Below are 23,512 nucleotides of genomic sequence, written 5' to 3' on the forward strand. Positions count from 1 at the left end.
GAAGTAATTAGAATTTAGCAATTAAACACTGGAGTGATAGATGTGCAGAAGTTGAATGTGCAAAGGAACAAAAAATAAAAAAATAACAATATGGGGATGAGGTAGTTGGATGGGCTATTTACAGATGGGTTATGTACAGGTGCAATGATCTGTGAGCTGCTCTGACAGCTGATGCTGATGAGGGAGATATGAGTCTCCAGCTTTAGTGATTTTTGCAATTCGTTCCAGTCATTGGCAGCAGAGAACTGGAAGGAAAGGCGGCCAAATAGAAATTGGCTTTGGGGGTGACCAGTGAAATATACCTGCTGGAATGCGTGCTATGGGTGAGTGTTGCAATGGTGACCAGTGAGCTGAGATTTGAGATTTGTTCCCATTGGAAACGACAGGCTATGGTCAATCTTGGGTTAGTTAAACAAATACTTCCTTGTAGTGCCTGCAAAATGACGTTTTTACCACAGATAGAAAAATGAAACAGATATTTCACCGGATGTATAAATGTGAAGCATGCGCTTAGTGTTTCCACTCACTGCAAAATATGGTAGTGAGAGGAAGCCCAGTGGCCGCGGTGGGAGAAGATGGAACGAGATGGATTTTGGCCGACATTCTGCTAATTTCTGAAACATTTGATCTCAATACAGTTTTCTATTCCCAAAACTAAAATCTGTTACGAACAGAGTGGACTACGTTTTGTAGACTTTGCCATTTGTCAAAGTTTTAAAGACGTGCGTTATTTAGAAGGAGCGCAAAGGCGAATTGAGTTACTACACACGCAAACTTCACAGAGTAGGCATGAACGCAATGTATGCTAGAACGCTCCAATATAGGATCTCGCTAGCTCTGCCCAACTCCTTGCTTTTTCTGCCCACTGTGACTAATTTCTTCCCATTTGAAACGACGGGCTGTGGTCTATCTTGGTTTAGTTATATAAATCTTTGCTATAACTATTGATTACTATAAGCATGGAACTAGTTAGTGCAACCATTTGTTTTACGGGGAGCAAAATGAACTGCGGCACCATACCATTGCATGAATTCATGGCAATTGGAAGCGAATGAGCTAGTCATCATTTTGAGTGGTTTGGTGAATGCTAGTCAATTTAAACTGCGTATATAAACATAACAGTTACTAAGTTATTTAAATATAAAAATTATTATCTTCTGAATAAAGACCGGAAGGTGTGTGGACGACGGGCGGCAGTCCAACTAGCTACCTTGGTAACTTCAAATAGGCCAGAATAAAGATGGAAACGATACTTGACCTACCAATCGAAAATAAGATATTTTATGCTGTTCTGGTGTTCTCGTGGACGGTTTATCTATGGGAGGCCTACCTTGCGTACAGACAGGTAATTGTTTACTTTGTTTCGTAACTGTCTCTGTCAATACCGCACAAGGCCCCCGCTGCTGCCCCATTCATAGACGCTAACTACTTTAGCGCCAATTGACAATAAAACCTTCTGACGGGTGATGTTTGTTAATAACCTCTACGGGATCGGCTAACGTAGGCTAATGTGATTAGCAAGAGGGTTTAAGTAACAACAACAAAAATTCCTAGGACCTAGACATATCTGATATGGGCAGAAATATGACATTCTTGTTAATCTAACTGCACTGTCAAATTTAGATGAGCTATTACAGTGAAAGAATACCATGCTATTGTTTGAGGAGAGTGCACAATTATGAATTTAAATGTATTAATAAACCAATTAGGCACATTTGGGCAGCCTTGATACAACATTTTGAACAGATATGCAATGGTTCATTGGATCAGTCTAAAACTTTGCACGTACACTGCTGCCATCTAGTGGCCAAAATCTAAATTTTGCTTGGGCTGGAATAATACATTATGACCTTTCTCTTGCAGTTCAAAGATGATGGTAAAAAAATATATATTTTACCTGATCTAATGTGTTATATTCTCCATTCATTTCACATTTCCACACATTTCAAAGTATTTCCTTTCAATTGGTATCAAGAATATGCATATCCTTGCTTCATGTCCTGAGCTACAGGCAGTTAGATTTGGGTATGACATTTTAGGTGAAAATTAGCTTGCGGTACTTTTTTGGAAACATAAGGAATGTGTTTTTCATATCAGCCATAAATGCTTAATAAAAAACAAAATGTACATTAGTAGTTACACTTGTTTTAGGATTAGTGTTCCCACACCGCCATGTCTACATGTTACAACACTTGTTTATGTAAGACAAAGGCCGCCACCAGTACTAATTAGCTATCTAGCATGCTCTGAACATCTGGGTGTAAGATAACTGGGGAGGAAGTGTAGTTTGTCAGCTGGAGGCACAAAGTCTATGGATCTGTGCAAAACTACTTCAGTAAGTATATTTTTTATTTGAAAGATTATTTCTCACTGACATGAAAGATAAGGGGCGTTTCAGCATATCTTCAACATGGATGATTGTCGGAATTGTCGTTTACAAGGAGCCAAATGTGGGCGAATGTAATGGCTGAAGGGATTTCGAGAGCTAGATAGCAGCATGCTGACTCAGTTTCATTTATATTGTTTCAATACCATGTTTCAGTCCAGTTTTTATGCGAGTAAAGTCAAACCGTATTTAAAAAATAATTGTGGCAGCTGTGCTAGTAACGGGAAGTTTCTGTACTATTTTTCAATTGCTGTCGGATCATTTGTTTGTTCGACATGGTGGGATCTTTTTGTGTCGGTAAGAAATGGAGGTGGAAATGCCTTTATGCGGAAACATTGATATAATTACCAACGTATCGAAATAATGCGATGATATGGTGTGTGTGGTCCTCCCACTATGACTCTGAGAAACCATGGAGTTTATTAGGATACAGATTAAATAAATTATGATGAACTACACAGGGTGGTGAAATGGCACAGTGATCTTGATGCTCTTTTCTAAAAAAATATCTAGGGTCTTATTTTAGTGACATGATGATCAATGCTTGACTTCCGTTTGACAAATACAAATATTCTTAATTCAAGGCTATCCATAATAATCTCATCATGTAGACTAGACTACCCGCACTGTATCTGCAAGCTGTTGGCTAGAGTCCATGTGCCAAGACCAAAGTAGGCACATTTGCTATTTAACGCAGGTTTTGTGACAACTATTGGTAGAGTTGAAAATGCAATGGTAACACATTGAACTTAATATTTTTATTCGGTACATGACAAGGTAAGCGAAAAAATTGATTTTCTGTGCACAACGTCATAACGCAGTGATTTTTTATCCACGACAAGTCTGTTTGGACTTCCCACTGGTGGGAAAATGCGCATATTTTCTTGGTGCGTCTTTTGGAATATTTGCATGAATCTGTCACCAATTGAATGGTGTTTGCCAGTCTCTCAATATTTTTCCAAGAACAAAGCTGTCTTCAGGATTGCCTAAAATCAGTGTGATACCAATTGTTGATATACAGTCTGAAACAAAGCACTACAAAAACATGGAACGTTTCCTTACAAGCCAGAATGATGAATACAATGACATTTTATTTTAGCTACTCTACTGGTTGTCTGTGCAGTAGGTACTTCAGCTGGTTGAAATTTGAGACAAAATATCCACAGGAAAGTATTATTTTGTCAACTTTTTAGACCACCAGTACTGCCAAATGTCTGTCACCGGTTACATGCGCAAAACCATGTAGCTAAATGCCTGCAAGACCTTGGTTAGTTTGCTTGCTTGTACTTACTTCTGTCTTGTGCACGTGCCTTTAGTTGATGAGCAAATAAATCGGGATATCCCCACAGAAACCTGCGTTTCGATCATACTTTCCTGTGGATTATAAGACTTTCCTGTGGATATTTAGTCAAATTTAGACCAACTGAAGGACCAACCCCAAAGACAATTGGCAGAGTCAGTTCAAATGAAGTTTAGACAACATTCGGACTTGTAAAGGACTGTTTGGAATTATTTTATCTAAAAGTTAGAGATTTGAGTGGCTTGTCCAATCCACACTAATCTTTGTATTGCAACTTGAGACCCACTAGTCATTCTGTAACATGGAAATTGCCTTTAGGATTAGCTATATGAATGGAAAAATAATATGAATAACTTGTCTTCTAACCACATAGCGGAGGATATACAGGTCGACCATGCACGTGCCCCAAGAGTTGGGGAAGATCATGGACACGGATACCTTTGAGAAGTCACGTCTTTATCAACTGGACAAGAGCAACTTCAGTTTCTGGTCTGGACTATATTCAGAAACTGAGGGGACGGTAGGTACAACTAAACGATCCATTGGTTTGTTAGGACCTACTTTGTTATATTAGAACGTAGCTGCCTATATCTGCTTACAGAGCATATCACCCAACAGAGGGAATTTTGTGCTTTTAACACTGTTGTTGTCTCATAGCTGATCCTGCTCCTTGGTGGAATCCCTTTCCTTTGGAAAGTTGCTGGGACTGTGACTGCTCGTTTTGGATTGGGTTCAGAGTATGAAGTGTGTGAATGCTCCACGGTTAAAATGATCAGTCCAGTATTACGAAGGTTTATTTTCTTGAATCATTCCATATATTTCAATGGTTCTTTTTCTTTCAGATCTTCCAGTCTCTTTCGTTTCTGATGCTTGCGACTCTGTTCAGTGCCTTCACTGGTCTTCCCTGGAGTATCTACAACACCTTTGTCATTGAGGAGAAGCATGGCTTCAACCAGCAGGTACCATGTCCAAACTCTCTGGGGACATTCTTATTATACAGGCAAACGTTTCGTAGTTTGAATCAATTACACTTTTTCGCTAGCATGGTTTTAAACATATAGTCTCTGTTTTTTTGTTGTTTTCTATGGTTCTTCTTTCAGACGCTGGGTTTCTTCCTGAAGGATGCTGTGAAGAAGTTTATTGTGACCCAGTGTATCTTGTTGCCAGTGACTTCACTGCTCCTCTACATCATCAAGATTGGTGGAGACTTCTTCTTCATCTACGCCTGGCTCTTCACACTGGGGGTCTCTCTGGTTAGTCCTTTCATCTAGGGCTGGGGCGGTCATGAAATTTTGTCAGCCGGCGATTGTCAAGTAAATAACTGCCGGTCTCATGGTAATGGACCGGGAATTCATATAAACACGTTTAGCATCTCCTGGCTTCCACGCATAGTCTACAAGCTACTGATGCAGACCTTGGGAACATCTACATTTTTTAAAGTATAATAAATCCATTTAATATAGCATACACCATCACAATAAATCCATGATTTATTTTAGACCAGTCTAAAGAAGCATGATATGAAGAAAATGTCTATTTCAAAAGAACAGCATAGCATACTCTGAGTTGTCCTTATGTTAGGCCCTGGTATGGCTATGCCATATGGCTGTGGGCTACACTAGTTCATTTAGTAGACAAGATTTGCTTAGAATTCCGAGGCATTCTTTTTTATTATTTTATAGTATGAAGAATACAATTGACTGTAGCAAAATAAAATAGAAAGGATATTTACTAAGGAACTGCGCACATACGGCTATTCTATGTTGAGCGGTTAACAAAGAAACAGGTTCTCCTACGTGCTTAACTTAGTTACTTATGCAACTTTAGTTGTGATACAAAACGTTGGGCTATATGTTTATTTTTAATACATTCTAAGGCTGCATAATGCAAACCTAATGATGATTTCAAAAAAGTCGCATGAAAGGCATGAGCTCTGATTTTGTTTCTTGTGCAGGCTGAACAGTTCATCAGTCTCTCATTCACAATTTGACAAGCACTTGATAATATTCTCACCAGGCCTTGAATTTCCTGGTGGCATCCCCCTTGTGTGACCATAATGCCCCTAAAAAATCCATGCCTTTTGGCAGCCACTTGTTGTGCACTTGGGCTGAATATAATGATTATAATTCCCTTCTCCCGGCTGCCATGCTCTGAAGCACCTCTCACATGGCTCTCCCAGATATCTAAATTCTTATTAGCCAATGCCCGTCACGTGATCGGGTCCTTCTCACTGGCATCTCAGCTACAAGTGAAGACAGACACTTATTGAATTCTGAGGCGCATATTGAAGAACTGTCCACATTTAGCCTACATTTTGTCAGCCAACAAAGTGAGTAGGCTTAAAGAACTGCAAAAGCACTAGCCCAGGGTTCCCCAACTGGCGGCCTGCGGGTGGTTTTATTTGTCCCCTGTGTTTTCTGAGCTTTTTCATTGTTGGACGTGAAGAAATATAAAAACACCAGGAAATCAGCTCCAACATAGAGATGTGATTGTGTACAAATGTAAGCAAGGTTTGAAAGGATTGTTTTAGTCAAATAATATATATGTCTGGTCTTCTTTTGGTCAGTTTGCAGACTACAAATGATTTGTAAGTATGTTTTGGTCCCCCGACCATCCACTCAAGAAAAGAAATCGGCCGCCTGAATCTAGTTGATGATCCCTGCACTAGCCTATGTCATGCTATGCTGCTATCCCCAATAGTGCAAAAGTTGACCTATTCTATTGGCAGAGTTGCAAAGAAAAAGACATATCAGACCTGCCAATGAAAATAAAAGATTAATATGGGAAAAAGGACAGACCCTGGACAGAGGAACTCTGCCTAGAAGGCCAGCATCCCGGAGTCGCCTCTTCACTGTTGACGTTGAGACTGGTGTTTTGCGGGTATCATTTAATGAAGCTGCCAGTTGAGGACGTGTGAGACGTTTATTTCTCAAACTAGACACTAATGTACTTGTCCTCTTGCTCAGTTGTGCACCAGGGCCTCCCACTCCTTTCTATTCTGTTTAGAGCCAGTTTGCGCTGTTCTGTGAAGGGAGTAGTACACAGCGTTGTACGAGATCTTTAGTTTCTTGGCAATTTCTCGCATGGAATAGCCTTCATTTCTCAGAACAAGAATAGACTGACGAATTTCAGAAGAAAGTACTTTGTTTCTGGCCATTTTGAGCCTGTAATTGAACCCACAAATGCTGATGCTCCACATACTCAACTAGTCTAAAGAAGGCCAGCTGTATTGCTTCTTTAATCAGGACAACAGTTTTTAGCTGTGCGAACATAATTGCAAAAGGGTTTTCTAATGATCAATTAGCCTTTTAAAATGGTAAACTTTAATTAGCTAACACGACGTGCCATTGGAACACAGGAGTGATGTGGTTGCTGATAATGGGCCTCTGTAGATATTCCATAAAAAATCAGCCGTTTCTAGCTACAATAGTCATTTACAACATTAAATGTCTACATTGTATTTCTGATCAATTTAATGTTATTTTAATGGACAAACAATGTGCTTTTCTTTCAAAAAGGACATTTCTAAGTGACCCCAAACTTTTGAACGATAATGTATTTCTAAACACCAATGCGCAGCAATGCACACACTATAGGCTATACACGCGAATGTTCCAAAATGCAATCAAATAGCAGGAAAACACCATTCTCAAAAGTGACCGCAAATGTAATTATGCATGTAATGCTTTATTATAAAGGTGCATTTTTATGGTGAAAAGGATCTTCCCCAAAGTTGAAACTCATGCACCGTCTATGTATGCCAGTTAGGCTCTATATCAGTTGTAAAGTGGATTAATGTGCTTACCTTCTTAAAATTATCTGGCCACTTTAGGTGTGATACATATAGGCCTATGGGCTATGCTATATGATGTGTGCAATTATGATTTGAAAAAGTCACAAAAGGCATGCACTGTTTCTTGCCTTACTGCACACGCTGGGCATCATTCACAAGTGATAGTACATATTTCACAAATGAATGGCTAATATTGTCACCCATCAGGCTATTCTTAATTTAATGTTGTCTTTACATGTACTAAATAATATACAGTACTAGTCAAAGGTTTGGACACACCTACTCATTCCAGGGTTTTTCTTTATTTTTACTCTTTTCTACATTGTACGGTAATAGTGAAGACATCAACACTATGAAAAAACACATGGAATCATGCAGTAACCAAAAAAGTGTTAAATCAAAATATATTTTATATTTGAGATTCTTCAAAGTAGCCACCATTTGCCTTGATGAAAGTGTGTTGGGACATTGTCCTGTTGAAAAACAACTGATAGTCCAACTAAGTCAAAAACCAGATGGGATGGCGTATCACTGAATAATTCTGTTGTAGCTATGCTGGTTAAGTGTGCCTTGAATTCTAAACAAATCAGTGTCACCAGCAAAGCACCATCACACCTCCTCCTCCACGCTTCATGATGGGAACTACACATACAGAGATCATCCGTTCACCTACTCTGCGTCTCACAAAGACACGGCGGTTGGAAACAAAAATGGCAAATTTGGACTCATCAGACCAAAGGACAGATTTCCACCGGTCTAATGTCCATTGCTTGTGTTTCTTGGGCCAAGCAAGTCTCTTCTTCTTATTGGTGTTCTTTAGTAGTGGTTTCTTTGCAGCAACTCGACCATGAAGGCCTGATTCACGCAGTCTCTTCTAATTGCTTTATAAATACATTTGATTGAACAGTTGATGTTGAGATGTGTCTGTTACTTGAACTCTGTGAAGCATTTATTTGGTCAGCAATCTGAGGTGCAGTTAACTCTAATGAACTTATCCTCTGAAGCAGAGGTAACGCTGGGTCTTTTATTCCTGTGGCGGTCCTCACGACACCCATCATAGCGCTTGATGGTTTTTGCGACTGCATTTGAAGAAACTTTAAGTTCTTCAAATTTTACGGATTGACTGACCTTCATGTCTTATAGTATTGATGGACTGTCATTTCTCTTTGCTTATTTGAGCTGTTCTTGCCATAATATGGACTTGGTCTTTTACCAAATAGGGCTATCTTCTGTATACCACCCCTACCTTGTCACAAAACAACTTGTTGGCTCAAACACATTAAGAAGGAAATAAATTAACTTTTTCTTTTTTTAAACTTTTAAGAAGGCACACCTGGTAATTGAAATGTATTCAAGGCAAAGGGTGGCTACTTTGAAGAATCTCAAATATAAAATATATTTTGATTTGTTTAACACTATTTTGGTTACTACATGATTCCATATGTGTTTTTTCGTAGTTTTGATGTCTTCATTATTATTCAACTAAAGATCTACCCTGGAATGATTAGGTGTGTCCAAACTTTTGACTGGTACTGTATGTGTGAAATTAGTTTTGATTTAGAATGGACCATTATCATGCACCTGTCTCGGAACAAAAATACATGTAATCTATGCACTTAAATAGTGAATGGAGGACGCTTTTCCCGTAGTTCATTTTCATGGCAGCCAGATAGGCTATACTGCTGTTGTAAAGCGAAGCAATGTGCTTAATATTAGGACAGTTGAGAAATAAATATAGTAGGCCTAGCCTATAGAAAGTGAATGTGATCCTCCTCTTTTTAATAGAGGCCACCAACTATGTTTCTCATGCAATTGCAGAGCCTATAGAAATGTTGAGCTCATGGGCTCTCATGAAGTGTTTGATTTTGAAAAACATTTGCATTGATGTCAGTTATTAGAGGGACAATAGAGTGCTGAGTACCAGTCAGTTAGCACGTTTGGTAAGCTACTAATGACCATCAGCAGCCTCAGAGTTTGGAGAAACCTAGTTACCGTGACTAAACGGTCAAGTGGAATTTGACTGCTGGTATGACTCGTGTGGTTGTATAACGGTCACCGTAACAGCCCTACTTTCACCTCCTTGCTACCTTGAAACAGCCGTTTTATAGGCTCAAGCAATTTAATTATGCTTAATGGGCTAAGCTATAGTCAAATTAGTCGAAATTATTTAATTCTGATCATTCTTCCTCACTCTTAGGTGCTGGTGACCATCTATGCTGATTACATTGCTCCCCTATTTGACAAGTTTACTCCTTTGCCAGAGGGCGAGCTGAAGGAAGAGATTGAGAGCATGTCCAAGTCTATCAATTTCCCCCTCACTAAGGTCTATGTAGTAGAAGGTAAGGCACAATACATTAACTCAACAACTAGTTTTGTCCAAAAGATGGGACTGCTTTCACTGTATCTATAATTGTTTATCATCAGAGGAGACCAAAGCATAATGGGCGCTGAGGACACCAAGGCATAAGTGGGAGGTGGTCACATTTTCGCTGTAACATATGGGCAGTGAAGTTGTATTGTAATTAGGGCTGTCAAGCGCTAAAAACATTTAATCGAATTTGCTAAAATTAAGCTGTAATTTACGATTTTTTTATACCAAAAAAATTTACAAGAATATTGACGTCTTGATTTTTGTCTTAAGGTTACGGTTAGGTAAATTGAGGAAACCACACTTTCTTTAACCTCAATATCAACTTGTTTTTAGCTTTATAGATTATCTATTTGGAATGTTTTCAGTGTATTTTGAATGTTTCGGATAATGCAATTAAATCACGATTCAAAAAAAAATGTAGTGCACTAAAATTGCAAAAAGTTAACTGATTTATCTCTGACAGCCCTAGTTGTAATGATCTGTTTTGACCTACTCTTCCAGGTTCCAAGCGCTCCTCCCACAGTAACGCTTACTTCTATGGGTTCTTCAAGAACAAGCGCATAGTGTTGTTCGACACCCTGATGGAGGACTACTCTCCCCTCAACAAGGACGGAGAGCCAGAGAATGTGCCTGCAGAGGAGACTGACACACCAACTGAGGCCAAAGCCAAGCCCAAGGTCAGATGTTGACACACAGTTCTCTGTGTAAAGGAGTACATGTTATTAATCTAAAATACTGAAAGAAGGTTCAGGACTGCAACTTGATTTCCTTCAATTATATTTATTGCTGAAACAAGCTTCTTCAAAGCACTCCATTATTACTGAGCACGGCTTCAGCATTACCGAACATTTTTGTAATCTTGGTTAGCGCTCCGCAGCACAATACAATTTTCATGTTATGAATCTAATTTGTTGAGGGGTCCTATCATAGAAACCAATAAGATGGTATACTAGTATTTGTAGTCAGTGTTTCATACATACTTCATTAAAATCAAGCTATTTATGTTCTAACTCTTTTCAGAACAAGAAGCAAGGCTGCAACAACCCAGAGGTCTTGGCCGTATTGGGCCACGAGCTTGGCCACTGGAAGTTGGGCCACACTGTGAAGAACATTGTCATCAGTCAGGTTTGTTTGGAAATTCCCTTGATATGCATTTGCATGTCACATCTATACCAGTATTCCATTCTTGCAGATCCTGGAAATTCACATGCTGATGTAGAAATGTCAATAACCATGTTACCATCCACAGTTTTTATGCGAGTAAAGTCATAGTGTAAAAAAAGTATAATAATCACGACAGCTGTGATGGAAACGGAGTTTCGGTACAATTTTATAAATGCCGACAGATCATTTGTTCATTTGATATGGTGTGATATTTTTGTGTCGGTAAAATGAATTATCTAATTGCGTAGACTAGTCTACCCGAAAGGTATCTGCGAGCTGTTGGCTAGAGCGCAGGTGCCAAGACCAGAGGAGGCACATTTTGCTATTTAACTCAACAGTTTTTGTGACAAAACTATCGATAGAGTTGAAAATGCGATGGAAACGCATTGAACTTAAAAATGTTTAGGTACATAAGCTAAAAGAAAAGTACATTTAGTGTGCACTATGTCATCACGCACTGATTTTTATCCACAACAAGTCCGTTTGGTGGAAACACCACTGGTGAGTGAATTATTTTTCTGAAGTTTTTATTTATTTATATATTTTCGCATTAAAATCTGTCGCCAATTGAATGGAAACCTTGTTAATGGTAACATTTTTCTCCCCTGCCTCTGTCCTTGCAGATGAACTCCTTCCTGTGCTTTTTCCTCTTTGCTGTGTTGATTGGACGAAAGGAGCTATTCATAGCCTTTGGTTTCTATGACAGCCAGCCCACGTTGATTGGTTTGATGATCATATTCCAGTTCATCTTCTCCCCATATAATGAGGTGAGTGACTCCCATCTCCTAAACAATGCATTTATATCTAACATCTTAATACACTTCAGTGGAGGCCTTAGATGTTAGCGCTGCAAGTGCTGTGCAGTGTTTGTTTTGCGAAAATACCTTGGGCATAGTAGCAAATATTATCCAACGAAATATACAGCTAAACCTACAATATAGAGTATCTATTAAAGGATATAAAATGTGTAAGCAAATCTCTATTTTTAATGGAAATGGCATGTTATACTTTCTCATCCTCATTGTGCAGTAAGGCTCAGAATTGTGCATTTTTTTACATTCTCCAAATACGTCCTTTTAGTAGAGTCCTTTTTGAGTCTGGTTCGATTATTTTTTTTAAAATAAATCAGTTTTTGGTTTAGATTTATTTTTGTAAACATTAAATGCATTATGTGGGTTTAATGCTGTAACAACACAGAATAAAACAATTAATAAAAGTCCCATGATGGTAGTGACTGCCCATTACTGCTTATCACTTATTAACCATAATTTATTCATATTACTTTACTTTAATAAAATATGTGTTTTGTGTCAATTATATTACATTTTATTATGTCTTCATTATTTCATTAGTCATCTTATCTATAAAGAGCGAGCTGCTTTCTATGAAGAAATACTAAAATTGTGATTTTGTCAGACAGCAAAGTAAATAAGACATACTTTTATGACTGCTGATTACCAACTATCAATCACTTAGATCATGTACTTTCAGGTAGAGACCTCGCAAACCAACTGCTCTCTATCCCTCGCATATCGCATGTTCTTCTGTCTCTTTTACGTAGCAGGCGTAAAAGAAACAGACTGGACAAGTAGGCGCACAATGGATTATGGTTATTGTAGTTAATTACCACATTTTCTGCGCTACACTATCGATTATTGGTCTGTTGGAAACTACAACACCCTACTACATCGCACAATTTGGTAATTCAAATAACTGAAGCATTGAAAATAATGCATTTCAGTTAATCGCTCAGCACTATCTTTTAGAAATGGAAAAGCTCTCAGTATAGTGATGCAGGTTTTTAGATGTTGTACACATGAAATTGTCATTCCAAACTTGATCCGCACCGTTATGTTCCATTTTGTTGCAACACGAGTGATACCTCTCAATCCATTCTAGCAGCAGGCTGTACAGAGAATGGAACAGCTGGATAGGGGAAACAGCTGGTATCGCACAAAATGAAGTATTACGTTACCGCTAAAGTTCGCAATGACAATTCCATATGTACAACATCTAAAGACCTGCATCACTGTACTGAGAGCCTTTCAGATTTCCAAAAGGACATATTTGGATGTTTTTGGAGCATTTTTCTCCTGAGTCTCCGTACTGCACAATGAGGACGTGAACCGCTGGTTGGGTTAAGTTTATAAAAAAAACATGACATTTACATAAAGAAATTGAGATTTGGTTGTAAAAAAAGGAAAGTTGAAGTTGTTTTATTAGTCGTACTGTATGTACGGCATACGCATGGTATACATCGTCCAACAAAATGCTTACTTGCTGGTTCCTTCTCAACAATGCAACAACAATAATACATAGTAAAAAATAGAATACGAACATAAAGTAAATGGCAGTAGAATATAATGTTTGAGTGCAAGTAAACTCAGCAAAAAAAGAAACATCCTCTCACTGTCAACTGCGCTTATTTTCAGCAAACTTAACATGTGTAAATATTTGTGTGAACATAACAAGATTCAACAACTGAGACATAAACTGAACAAGTTCCACATACATGTGACTAACAGAAATGGAATAATGTGTCCCTGAACAAAAGGGGGGGGGGGGGTCAAAATCAAAAGTAACAGTCGGTATCTGGTGTGGCCACCAGGTGCATTAAGTACCACAGTGCATCTCCTCCTCATGGACTTCACCAGATTTGCCCGTTCTTGCTGTGAGATGTTACCCCACTCTTCCACCAAGGCACCTGCAAATTCCCGGACATTTCTGGGGGAAATGGCTCTTACCCTCCAATCCAACAGGTCCCAGACGTTCTCAATGGGATTGAGATCCGGGTTCTTCGCTGGCCACGGCAGAACACTGACATTCCTGTCTTGCAGGAAATCACGTATAGAACGAGCAGTATTGTCATGCTGGAGGGTCATATCAGGATGAGCCTGCAGGAAGGGTACCACATGAGGGAGGAGGATGTCTTCCCTGTAACGCACAGCGTTGAGATTGCCTGCAATGACAACAAGCTCAGTCCGATGATGCTGTGACACAGTGTCCCAGACCATGACTGACCCTCCACCTCATCGATCCCGCTCCAGAGTACAGGCCTCGATGTAACGTTCATTCCTTCGACGATAAATGCGAATCTGACCATCGCCCCTGGTGAGACAACCGCGAATCGTCAGTGAAGAGCACTTTTTGCCAGTCCTGTCTGGTCCAGCAACGGTGGGTTTGTGCCCATAGGCGATGCTGTTGCCGGTGAGGACCTGCCTTACAACAGGCCTACAAGCCCTCAATCCAGCCTATTGTGGATAGTCTGAGCACTGATGGAGGGATTGTGTGTTCCTAGTGTTGTAACCTTGCAGCATGCCTAAGGCACGTTCACACTGATGAGCAGGGACACTGGGCATCTTTATTTTGGTGTTTTTCAGAGTCAGTAGAAAGGCCTCTTAGTGAACAAGCATGGGAAACAGTGTTTAAACCCTTTACAATGAAGATTTGTGAAGTTATTTGGATTTTTACGAATTATCTTTGAAAGACAGGGTCCTGAAAAGGGGAGTTTATAATACAGGAAGGCACAATTTATTGTACAATATTTACATCTGTTTTGGGGAAGGAGTGTACAAATTGAGCAGTATAATAAGAACATGGTAGTAGCAGTACTGATTTGTGAGGAGAATCAGAGCAGGTGGTCTCCTTTTAAGTCAGCTTTAAACAGAAAATGTTAAAATGGAGATGAGGATGGGATGCTAAGAGTACCTCTGACACTTCACTGAGGAAAACTGAAATGGTTTCACATTCCTACCTCCAGGTCCTGTCCTTCTGTCTGACGGTCTTGAGCCGCAGGTTTGAGTTCCAGGCAGACGCCTTTGCGCGGGGCATGGGCCGAGCCTCAGAGCTCTACTCCGCCCTCATCAAGCTCAACAAAGACAACCTGGGCTTCCCTGTGGCCGACTGGCTCTTCTCCATGTGGCACTACTCCCACCCTCCCCTCCTGGAGCGCCTACGGGCCCTGGGAGGCACCAAGCAGGACTGACGGGCCCTGAAGGGAGAGCCACGTCTGCTGCCTCTCCCCAAGGGCCTCCGCAAGCCACTTCTGGCCCTTTGATGTCCTCCCCACCGCCATCTTTCTTGCTGTTGCCCTGTTTTTGTTATCTTTTATCCTCACCAGCAGGTTCTTTTTTTCAATTTCGAACTTGCACAATACCAAAATGTTTTGATGAGACGACGAAGATATCTCGTCTATGCTTATTCTAGGCAAACATGAAGATGCAGATGTCATAAACACAAAACCATTGTGGGCATAAATAATTGCCTTAATGTTATTTTAAGCACTTGCCACTAGTACAGGTCACATTTATCAAGGATTGCTCATTATATTTCAGCAAGGTTTTTATTTCTTACTCAGTTTTATTTACTTCCCTAAGAATTCGTCATTCCAAATGTTTTCTCATTAAACCTCAAATTGTATTGTAACGGTCCCGGTCCAATCCATTTTTAGAGGGGTTTGAAAAAGAAACAGTGCTCCCCGATTTATCAAGTGTCAATAGGATGTTTTGCTTGTACAGAGAATGGGCCATCAATTAATTAATTAATAGTATAAACTGCTGCCTAGGCTGGTCGACTGGCTCAATCTACAACTGTTATATATAGTTTGAGTGCCTGTGACTTCCCAGGGATCTGTGACTTGTGATAGTTTTTAAGTAAAGCTTTGGCCAGTGAATTCACTATTTAGGTTACATTTCTTCGCATTTCTTTTTGACACAATTTCATTTTTTTTATGCACTTGTTTGTAAACAATGGTCTGACCATACTGTACTTGTAAATAATTGATTGCCGATTAGCTTTGCAAAAGGAGAAAAAAGTGTACGCAAACTTTTGACCTATTTGAATGTGGTTTGGAATCTTCTGTTAATGTGTTATTGTTTAGTTCTCTACTTCTGGTGCCTATGTGTGAGGTTTGACTGACAAAGGCTGGGGGACTGGGGTGGCTATAAGTCACCTCACATCACAAAACTCAAGTGTTTGGTTTGATATAAGACATACAGTACTTTTCTTGCAGTATTGTGAATAAAGTCCCTCACAGCAGCTGTCCTATTTGTCTCACCTTTGCTATGGTAATGGTAGTGAGTCATGTGATATACAGTGAGCTCCAAAAGGCTCTGTACTCCAGCACTTTGGATTTGAGGGCAGCTTCATCCATATCAGGTGAACCGTTTTAGAAATTACATCACTTTGTACAAACTCCCCCCATTTTAGGGGACCAGAACTATTGGGACCAATTCACTTTTATTAAAGTAGTAAAAAGTTATTTGATCCCATATTCATAGCACACAATGACTACATCAAGCTTGTGACCGCAAATTTTTTGGATGCCTTTGCTGTTTCAGATTATTTTGTGCCCAATAGAAACTAATGGTAAATAATGTATGCACTCTACTGTAAGTCGCTCTGGATAAGAGCGTCTGCTAAATGACTTAAATGTAATGTAAATGTATTGTGTCATTGTGGAGTCACTTTAATTTTTATTGTACCTACATGCTAGGCAGTGTCTAGCAATTTTGGGGGGCCTTTCACAAAGACTCCAGCCACCCGAGACAGGGACTGTTCTCCATGCTCTCATCTGGCAGGCAACACTGGTGCATCAAGGCTTAACAAACAGACTTCTATCCCCTGACCATAAGACTTATGGCTAACAGCTACTGCTCTCCCTTTCCTACACACTATCCACACTGACTCGAGGCACATCCACAGGTCTAACCACTTAGACACAACCTATGCTGTTGCTAAAATTATTATTGATTACTCCATTACGCTGCTGTCCATTGATTGTCATTACCATTAGTATCTATTTATCCACTATTACTCCTGTTTACAAGTATACACAGTGTACAAAGCATTAAGAACACCTGCTCTTTCCATGACAGATTGACCAGGTGAATCCAGGAGAAAGCTATGATCCCGTATGGATGTCTCTTGTTAAATCCACTTCAATCAGTGTAGATGAAGGGGAGGAAACAGGTTAAAGAAAGATTTTTAAGCTTTGAGACAATTGAGTCATGGATTGTTTGTGTGCCATTCAGAGGGTGAATGGGCAAGACAAAAACTAAGTGGTAGTAGGTAGGTGCCAGGCGCACCAGTTTGTGTAAAGAACTGGAACACTGCTGGGTTTTTCATGCTCAACAGTTTCCTATGTGTATCAAGAATGGTCCATCACCCAAAGGACATCCAGCCAACTTGACACAACTGTGGGAAGCATTGGAGTCATGGGCCAGCATCCCTGTGGAGCGCTTTCGACACCTTGTAGATTTCATGCACCGCCGAATTGAGGCTGTAAGTATTTATATATTCCTGCTACCAATCACTTTTCAGCCCTGTTTACATGTACATTCTACTACCAGTCACTTTTTACAAATATATAAACCTACCTCAATCATTTCAGTATCCCTTCACCACAGTAGGTTGGCGGGATCTTAATTGGGGAGGACGGGCTTGTGGTAATGACTAGAACGGAATCAGTGGAATGGTATCAAATACATCAAATATGTTTTCAATGTGTTTAATGCCATTCCATTTGCTCTGATCCAGCCATTATGAGCCATCCTCCCCTCAGCAGCCCCCACTGCCCTGCACATTGAATAAGGTACTGTCACTGACGTGTATATACTTCCGTTCTAGTGTTAACTCACATTGTAGTTCTTGTGTGTTCATTTTAATTACATTTGTTATTCTATTTTCTATTATCACTGCATTGTTGGGAAAGAGATCTCAAGGTAAGCAGCATACCACCCTGCATACCACTGCTGGCTTGCTTCTGAAGCTAAGCAGGGTTGGTCCTGGTCAGTCCCTGGATGGGAGACCAGATGCTGCTGGAAGTGGTGTTGGAGGGCCAGTAGGAGGCACTCTTTCCTCTGGTCTAAAAAATATCCCAATGCCCCAGGGCAGTGATTGGGGACACTGCCCTGTGTAGGGTGCCGTCTTTCGGATGGGACGTTAAACGGGTGTCCTGACTCTCTGAGGTCATTAAAGATCCCATGGCACTTATCGTAAGAGTAGGGGTGTTAACCCCGGTGTCCTGGCTAAATTCCCAATCTGGCCCTCAAACCATCATGGTCACCTAATAATCCCCAGTTTACAATTGGCTCATTCATCCCCCTCCTCTCCCCTGTAACTATTCCCCAGGTCGTTGCTGCAAATGAGAACGTGTTCTCAGTCAACTTACCTGGTAAAATAACGGTAAAATAAAATAAATAAAATAAAAAAAGAATTTCCCAGTACTGTTTTAGACCTGTTGTATCCTGTGCAACAACTTGGACATTTTAAAATACAAAAGGTAATGTCTTATTTTAAATGTCAAGTAGTTGTTGTGTAGGCCTACTGTGTATTTGACAACATGCATATCTGGCAAACAAATCTATAATTTAGCAGAACTGCTCACAGGCTGGAGTAGACCAATGCAATAAACAAATGGCAACGCCACTACGTAGTGCGCAGCGCATGCACATCAAACTGGTTATCATGCTGTCCGCTATATGAGGCCGTACCATTACAAATAGGGGTGGACATATTTCCAAGTGACATTTTGGTTGTTAAAGACTGATAGCCATTTATTAAAACGTGTCTAATGAAAAATTACACACGTTTTTACGGATGGTACTATTGAGCTGGATCTAATTGATCCTTCATAGAAAAATAATAAAGACTCAGCGCATCCGTTTATACACCCATTTTAGACAATGGTGAGGACCTGTTTTGGTTTATTTTGGTAGACAAGGGCAAATGGTCAAATGATAGTTGTTTTGGTGCGAAATGGCAAGATTTTTGAGACCTGACGTTAGGAGTCTACTCACCACACAGCTAAGGATGACATCTGACCAGGTAAAAAGGCACAACATATGATAAGACCACGTTTTGCTTTTCGCTGCTAATACAGTCTAAGGTTCAAGTGAAACAAGTGGTTTTCAATTGTCAAGTGATTTGACTATGGCCTTGGACAATTTTTGTATGTTTTTTTTGTTACCTACTCAGTCAGTCAATGTTTCACAGATATTTGGAACTTTCATCTAGATTCTGGTGCAACATTGTAGTAAACGACTATACTGAGAGCATTCTATGAAGCGAAATTGTTTTGTAAGCAGTTCAATGTGTCCAGTTAGTTGAAAGCCAAGTAAAACATATTTTTGGGAAAAATATACACTTTCGGTCTGATGTCTTCATGGAATTTGGTTGAATTCGTCCATCCTATGAATCGTTATTGAAACAAGTCTCTGGTGCTGTCAGTTGTTGCACACGATGGTCAGAGGTATTTTTTAAATTAAGCCATTGTTGACGTTCTCTTGTCAACTCCGTACAATAGGTTTTTTAAGTGAACATTAAAGGAGGGCGTTTTACATCGGGGCATGAAAATCAATGTATGAGGCCATATGGCCTAAAATGTTGCAATATATTGACATATTAGATTAGTGTTCCACATGCAAAAAGATTCCCATTTCAATCTTTGCTTTAGCTAATTCAGCTGCATGTCACATGACACCAATTAATACTAATAACCATTTACTTTTATACAGCATATGCTGATAACAGCCTAGCCTTTACCATTGCACAACGAAATCTTTATGCAATTTGAAGGTCATAGATTTTTTTCGGTAATAAAATATGTGAATTGCACAACACACCAATGTCATACATGTTCCTTAATAGGAGTAACTTGTTATTATGTTTACTTATTCATTTATCTTTCCTCATGTACCAGCTGGGTGAGTTGGGCAAAGGTGCAGGGAAAGGAGGGGGTGGCAGAGGATCTGTCAGAGAGGCAGGAGGAGCCCATGGAAAGAAACAGGCCGCAGAGGAGGAAATGTACTTCAGGTGAGTTGGGGCTTATACAGTACATTACCAAAAGTATGTGGACGCCTGCTTGTCGAACATCTCATGCCAAAATCATGGGCATTAGTATGGAGTTGGTCCCCCATTTGCTGCTATAACAGCCTCCACTCTTCTGGGAAAGCTTTCCACTAGATCAGGGCTGCACAACAAGACCTTAACTAGCTGAATCAGATATGCTAAATTAGGGTTGGATTGAAAACCTACAGAACAGTAGATCTCCAGAAAGAGGGTTGGGCAGCCCTGCACTAGATGTTGGAACATTGCTGCGGGGACTTGCTTCCATTCAGCCACGAGCATTAGTGAGATTGGGCTTGGCTCGCAGTTGGCGTTCCAATTCATCCCAAATGTGTTTGATGGGATTGAGGTGAGGGCTCTGTGCAGGCCAGTCAAGTTCTTCCACACCGATCTCGTCAAACCATTTCTGTATTGATCTCGCTTTGTGCACAGGGGCATTGTCATGCTGAAACAGGAAAGAGCCTTCCCCAAACGGTTGCCACAAAGTTGGAAGCACAGAATTGTCTGTCATTGTATGCTGTAGCGTAAAGATTTCCCTTCACTTGAACTAAGGGGTCTACCCCGAACCATGAAAAACAGCCCCAGACCATTATTCCTTCTCCGCCAAACTTTACAGTTGGCACTATGCAATTGGGCATGTAGCGTTCTTCTGGCATCCGCCAAACCCAGATTTGTCAGTCGAAGTGCCAGATGGTGAAGTGTTATTCATCACTCCAGCCGACTCTTGGCATTGCACATGGTTATCTTAGGCTTGTGTGCGGCTCCTCGGCCATGGAAACCCATTTCATTAAGCTCCCGACAAACAGTTCTTGTGCAAACGTTGCTTCCGGAAGCAGTTTGGAAATCGGTCTTGAGTGTTGCAACCGAGAACAGATTGATTTTTACATGCTCGCCGGTCCCGTTTGAGCTTGTGGCCTACCACTTCGCGGCTGAGTTGTTGTTACTCCTAGACATTTCCAACACTTACAGTTGACCGGGGCAGCTCTAACAAGGCAGAAATTTGACGAACTGACTTGTTGGAAAGGTGGCAACCTATGATGGTGCCATGTTTAGGCCATTCTACTGTCAATGTTTGTCTATGGAGATTGCATGGCTGTGCGCTCAATGTTGTACACCTGTCAGCAACAGGTGTGGCTGAAATATCTGAATCCACTCATTTGAAGGGGTGTCCACATGCTTTGTGTTTATAGAGGTTTTGTGGCGGTCTCCCCGACCTATAGAGGCTTTGTGGCAGTCTGTCTCGTGTCATCACTGTACCTCATGCTTTCCTATCTCTGAATCCAGACGTAAAGAGCAGGAACAGTTGGCTGCACTGAAGCAGCACCACCAAGAGGAGATTGATCACCACAAGAAGGAGATTTCGAGGCTGCAGAGCGAGATTGACCGTCACAAGGGGAAAATTAGGAAGCTGAATCATGATGATTGAGACTCACTCTATTTGAATGAAGCCCAGGTATTCTTTATTGCCAACCCCTAGTCATTGCCTGCATTGCCTCTCTGGGCCAGCTCTGTGTATGTGTGATGAATTGTTCTGTATATGCTCGAGGTTATTAAAACAATTATTTGAAATGGTTATTATGGTTATTGCTTTCAATTATATTGTTAATGCTAAGATGGTAATTTGAGATGCCACATTACAGAAGGATGATGACAGTCCGTGGAGCTGGCAGAGGCATGCCCATAGGGGGCAACAGGGTCCTATTTTGACATTTTCCCATGTTAAATTAATTACTAAACTTAATTTTTAAGCCCACGTTTTATAATAATTATAAAATAAATGGTCAGCTGTATTTTGCGGAGTGTCACACTGACTGGACTAGGCAAAGAGTATGCAATATTTTTATTTGAAAATTTGAAGGATGAAATCTCTTGATGTGCCGTCTCATTTTCAGGATGGTCGGGGGGGGAGGGAAACTATACATAGTTACAAGAATAATATAGAATCTACTGTCTAATAATCAACTACTGTCTAATAACTAATAAAAACTACTGCTACTACTACTAATAAAACTAAGTACCTATAATATATTCATAAAGTGCCTTCGGAAAGTATTAGGACCCATTTGAATTTTTCCACAAAAATCCTCAGCAATATAACATTTTCAAATGTATTAGAAGTCAAAAACAGACCTTATTTACATAAGTATTCAGAACCTTTGCTATTAGACTTGAAATTGAGCTCCGGTGCATCCTGTTTCCATTGAGCATTCTTGATATGTTTCTACAACTTGACTGGAGTCCATCTGTGGTAAATTCAATTGATTGTACATGATTTGTAAAGGCACACACCGGTCTATAAGTTCCCACAGTTGACAGTGCATTTCAGAGCAAAAACCAACCAATGAGGATGAAGGAATTGTCTGTAGAGCTCCGAGATAGGATTGTGTCGAGGCACAGATCTGGGGAAGTGTACCAAAAACATTCTGCAGCATTGAAGGTCCCCAAAAACACAATGACACAACATTCTTAAATGGAAGAAGTTTGGAACCACCAAGATTTCCTAGAGCTGACCGCCCGGCCAAACTGAGCAATCAGGAGAGAAGGGCCTTGGTCAGAGAGGTGACCAAGTACATGATGGTCACTCAGACAAAGCTCCAGAGTTCATCTGTGGAGATGGGAGAACCTTCCAGAAGGACAACCATGTCTGCAGCATTCCACCAATCAGGCCTTTTTGGTAGTGGCCATACGAAGCTATTCCTTAGTAAAAGGAACATGACCGCCCACTTGATGTTTGCCAAAAGGCACCTAAAGGACTCAGACCATGAGAAACAAGATCCAATTATTTGGCCTGAATGCCAAGCGTCACGTCTGGAGGAAACCTGGCACTATCCCTACGGTAAAGCATGGCGGTGGCAGCAATATGCTGAGGGGATATTTTTCAGCAGCAGAGACTGGGAGACTTGTCAGGGTCTAGGCAAAGATGAACGAAGTGATGTACAGAGAGATCCTTGATGAAAACCTGCTTCAGAGTGCTCAGGACCTCAGACTGTAAATAGTCAGGACAGGCCATTTGATTAGTTGTTCAGCAGTCATGGTTTGGGGATAGAAGCTGTTAAGGAGCCTTTTGGTCCTAGACTTGGTGCTCTGGTACCGCTTGCCATGCGGTAGCAGAGAGAACAGTCTATGACTTGGGTGACTGGAGTCGTTTGTAAAAAAAAAAAAAGTGGGCCTTTCTCTGACACCTCCTTGTATATACAGTTGAAGTCGGAAGTTTACATACACCTTAGCCAAATACATTTAAACTCAGTTTTTCACAATTACTGACATTTAATCATAATAAAAAATCCCTGTCTTAGGTCAGTTAGGATCACCAGAATTAAGAATATGAAATGTCAGAATAATAGTTGAGAGAATGATTTATTTATGATTTTATTTATTTCAGCACATTCCCAGTTGGTCAGAAGTTTACATACACTCAATTAGTATTTGGTAGCATTGCCTTTACATTGTTTAACTTGGGTCAAAGCTTCCCACAATAAGTTGGGTGAATTTTGACCCATTCCTCCTGACAAAGCTGGTGTAACTGAGTCAGGTTTGTAGGCCTCCTTGCTCGCACACACTTTTTCAGTTCTGCCCACACATTTTCTATAGGATTGAGGTCAGGGCTTTGTGATGGCCACTCCAATACCTTCACTTTGTTGTCCTTAAGCC

At 40.3% G+C, this 23,512-nt stretch overlaps 2 protein-coding genes across 2 annotated transcripts; both read left to right on the forward strand.

The window, feature by feature from the left end:
• Positions 1-965: 965 nt before the first annotated feature.
• LOC129812630 (CAAX prenyl protease 1 homolog) lies at positions 966-16,051 on the forward strand. Its single transcript, XM_055864358.1, has 10 exons — positions 966-1,345; positions 4,060-4,206; positions 4,344-4,430; positions 4,529-4,645; positions 4,787-4,939; positions 9,677-9,818; positions 10,352-10,527; positions 10,871-10,975; positions 11,638-11,781; positions 14,775-16,051. Exons 1-10 carry the CDS (start codon positions 1,241-1,243, stop codon positions 14,997-14,999), a joined length of 1,401 nt encoding a protein of 466 aa, XP_055720333.1. The 5' UTR covers positions 966-1,240; the 3' UTR covers positions 15,000-16,051.
• A 2,504-nt stretch (positions 16,052-18,555) lies between these two features.
• Positions 18,556-21,436, forward strand: LOC129812631 (ATPase inhibitor B, mitochondrial-like). Its single transcript, XM_055864359.1, has 3 exons — positions 18,556-18,841; positions 19,716-19,828; positions 21,146-21,436. The coding sequence occupies exons 1-3, from the start codon at positions 18,773-18,775 to the stop codon at positions 21,285-21,287; spliced, it is 324 nt and encodes a 107-aa protein (XP_055720334.1). The 5' UTR covers positions 18,556-18,772; the 3' UTR covers positions 21,288-21,436.
• Positions 21,437-23,512: the final 2,076 nt, after the last annotated feature.

The sequence above is a fragment of the Salvelinus fontinalis genome, chromosome 16 (genome assembly GCF_029448725.1).
Source record: "Salvelinus fontinalis isolate EN_2023a chromosome 16, ASM2944872v1, whole genome shotgun sequence".
Taxonomy (NCBI): domain Eukaryota; kingdom Metazoa; phylum Chordata; class Actinopteri; order Salmoniformes; family Salmonidae; genus Salvelinus; species Salvelinus fontinalis.

Bases quoted from the DNA above. Each gene is read 5' to 3' on its own strand.
- LOC129812630 (XM_055864358.1), top strand. From the start codon at position 1,241: ATGGAAACGATACTTGACCTACCAATCGAAAATAAGATATTTTATGCT. The intron at 4,207-4,343 runs GTAGGTACAACT...GTTGTCTCATAG, and splicing joins ATTCAGAAACTGAGGGGACG to CTGATCCTGCTCCTTGGTGG. The intron at 4,431-4,528 runs GTGTGTGAATGC...TTTTTCTTTCAG, and splicing joins GATTGGGTTCAGAGTATGAA to ATCTTCCAGTCTCTTTCGTT.
- LOC129812631 (XM_055864359.1), top strand. From the start codon at position 18,773: ATGGCAAGATTTTTGAGACCTGACGTTAGGAGTCTACTCACCACACAG. The intron at 18,842-19,715 runs GTAAAAAGGCAC...CTCATGTACCAG, and splicing joins TAAGGATGACATCTGACCAG to CTGGGTGAGTTGGGCAAAGG. The intron at 19,829-21,145 runs GTGAGTTGGGGC...CTCTGAATCCAG, and splicing joins GAGGAGGAAATGTACTTCAG to ACGTAAAGAGCAGGAACAGT.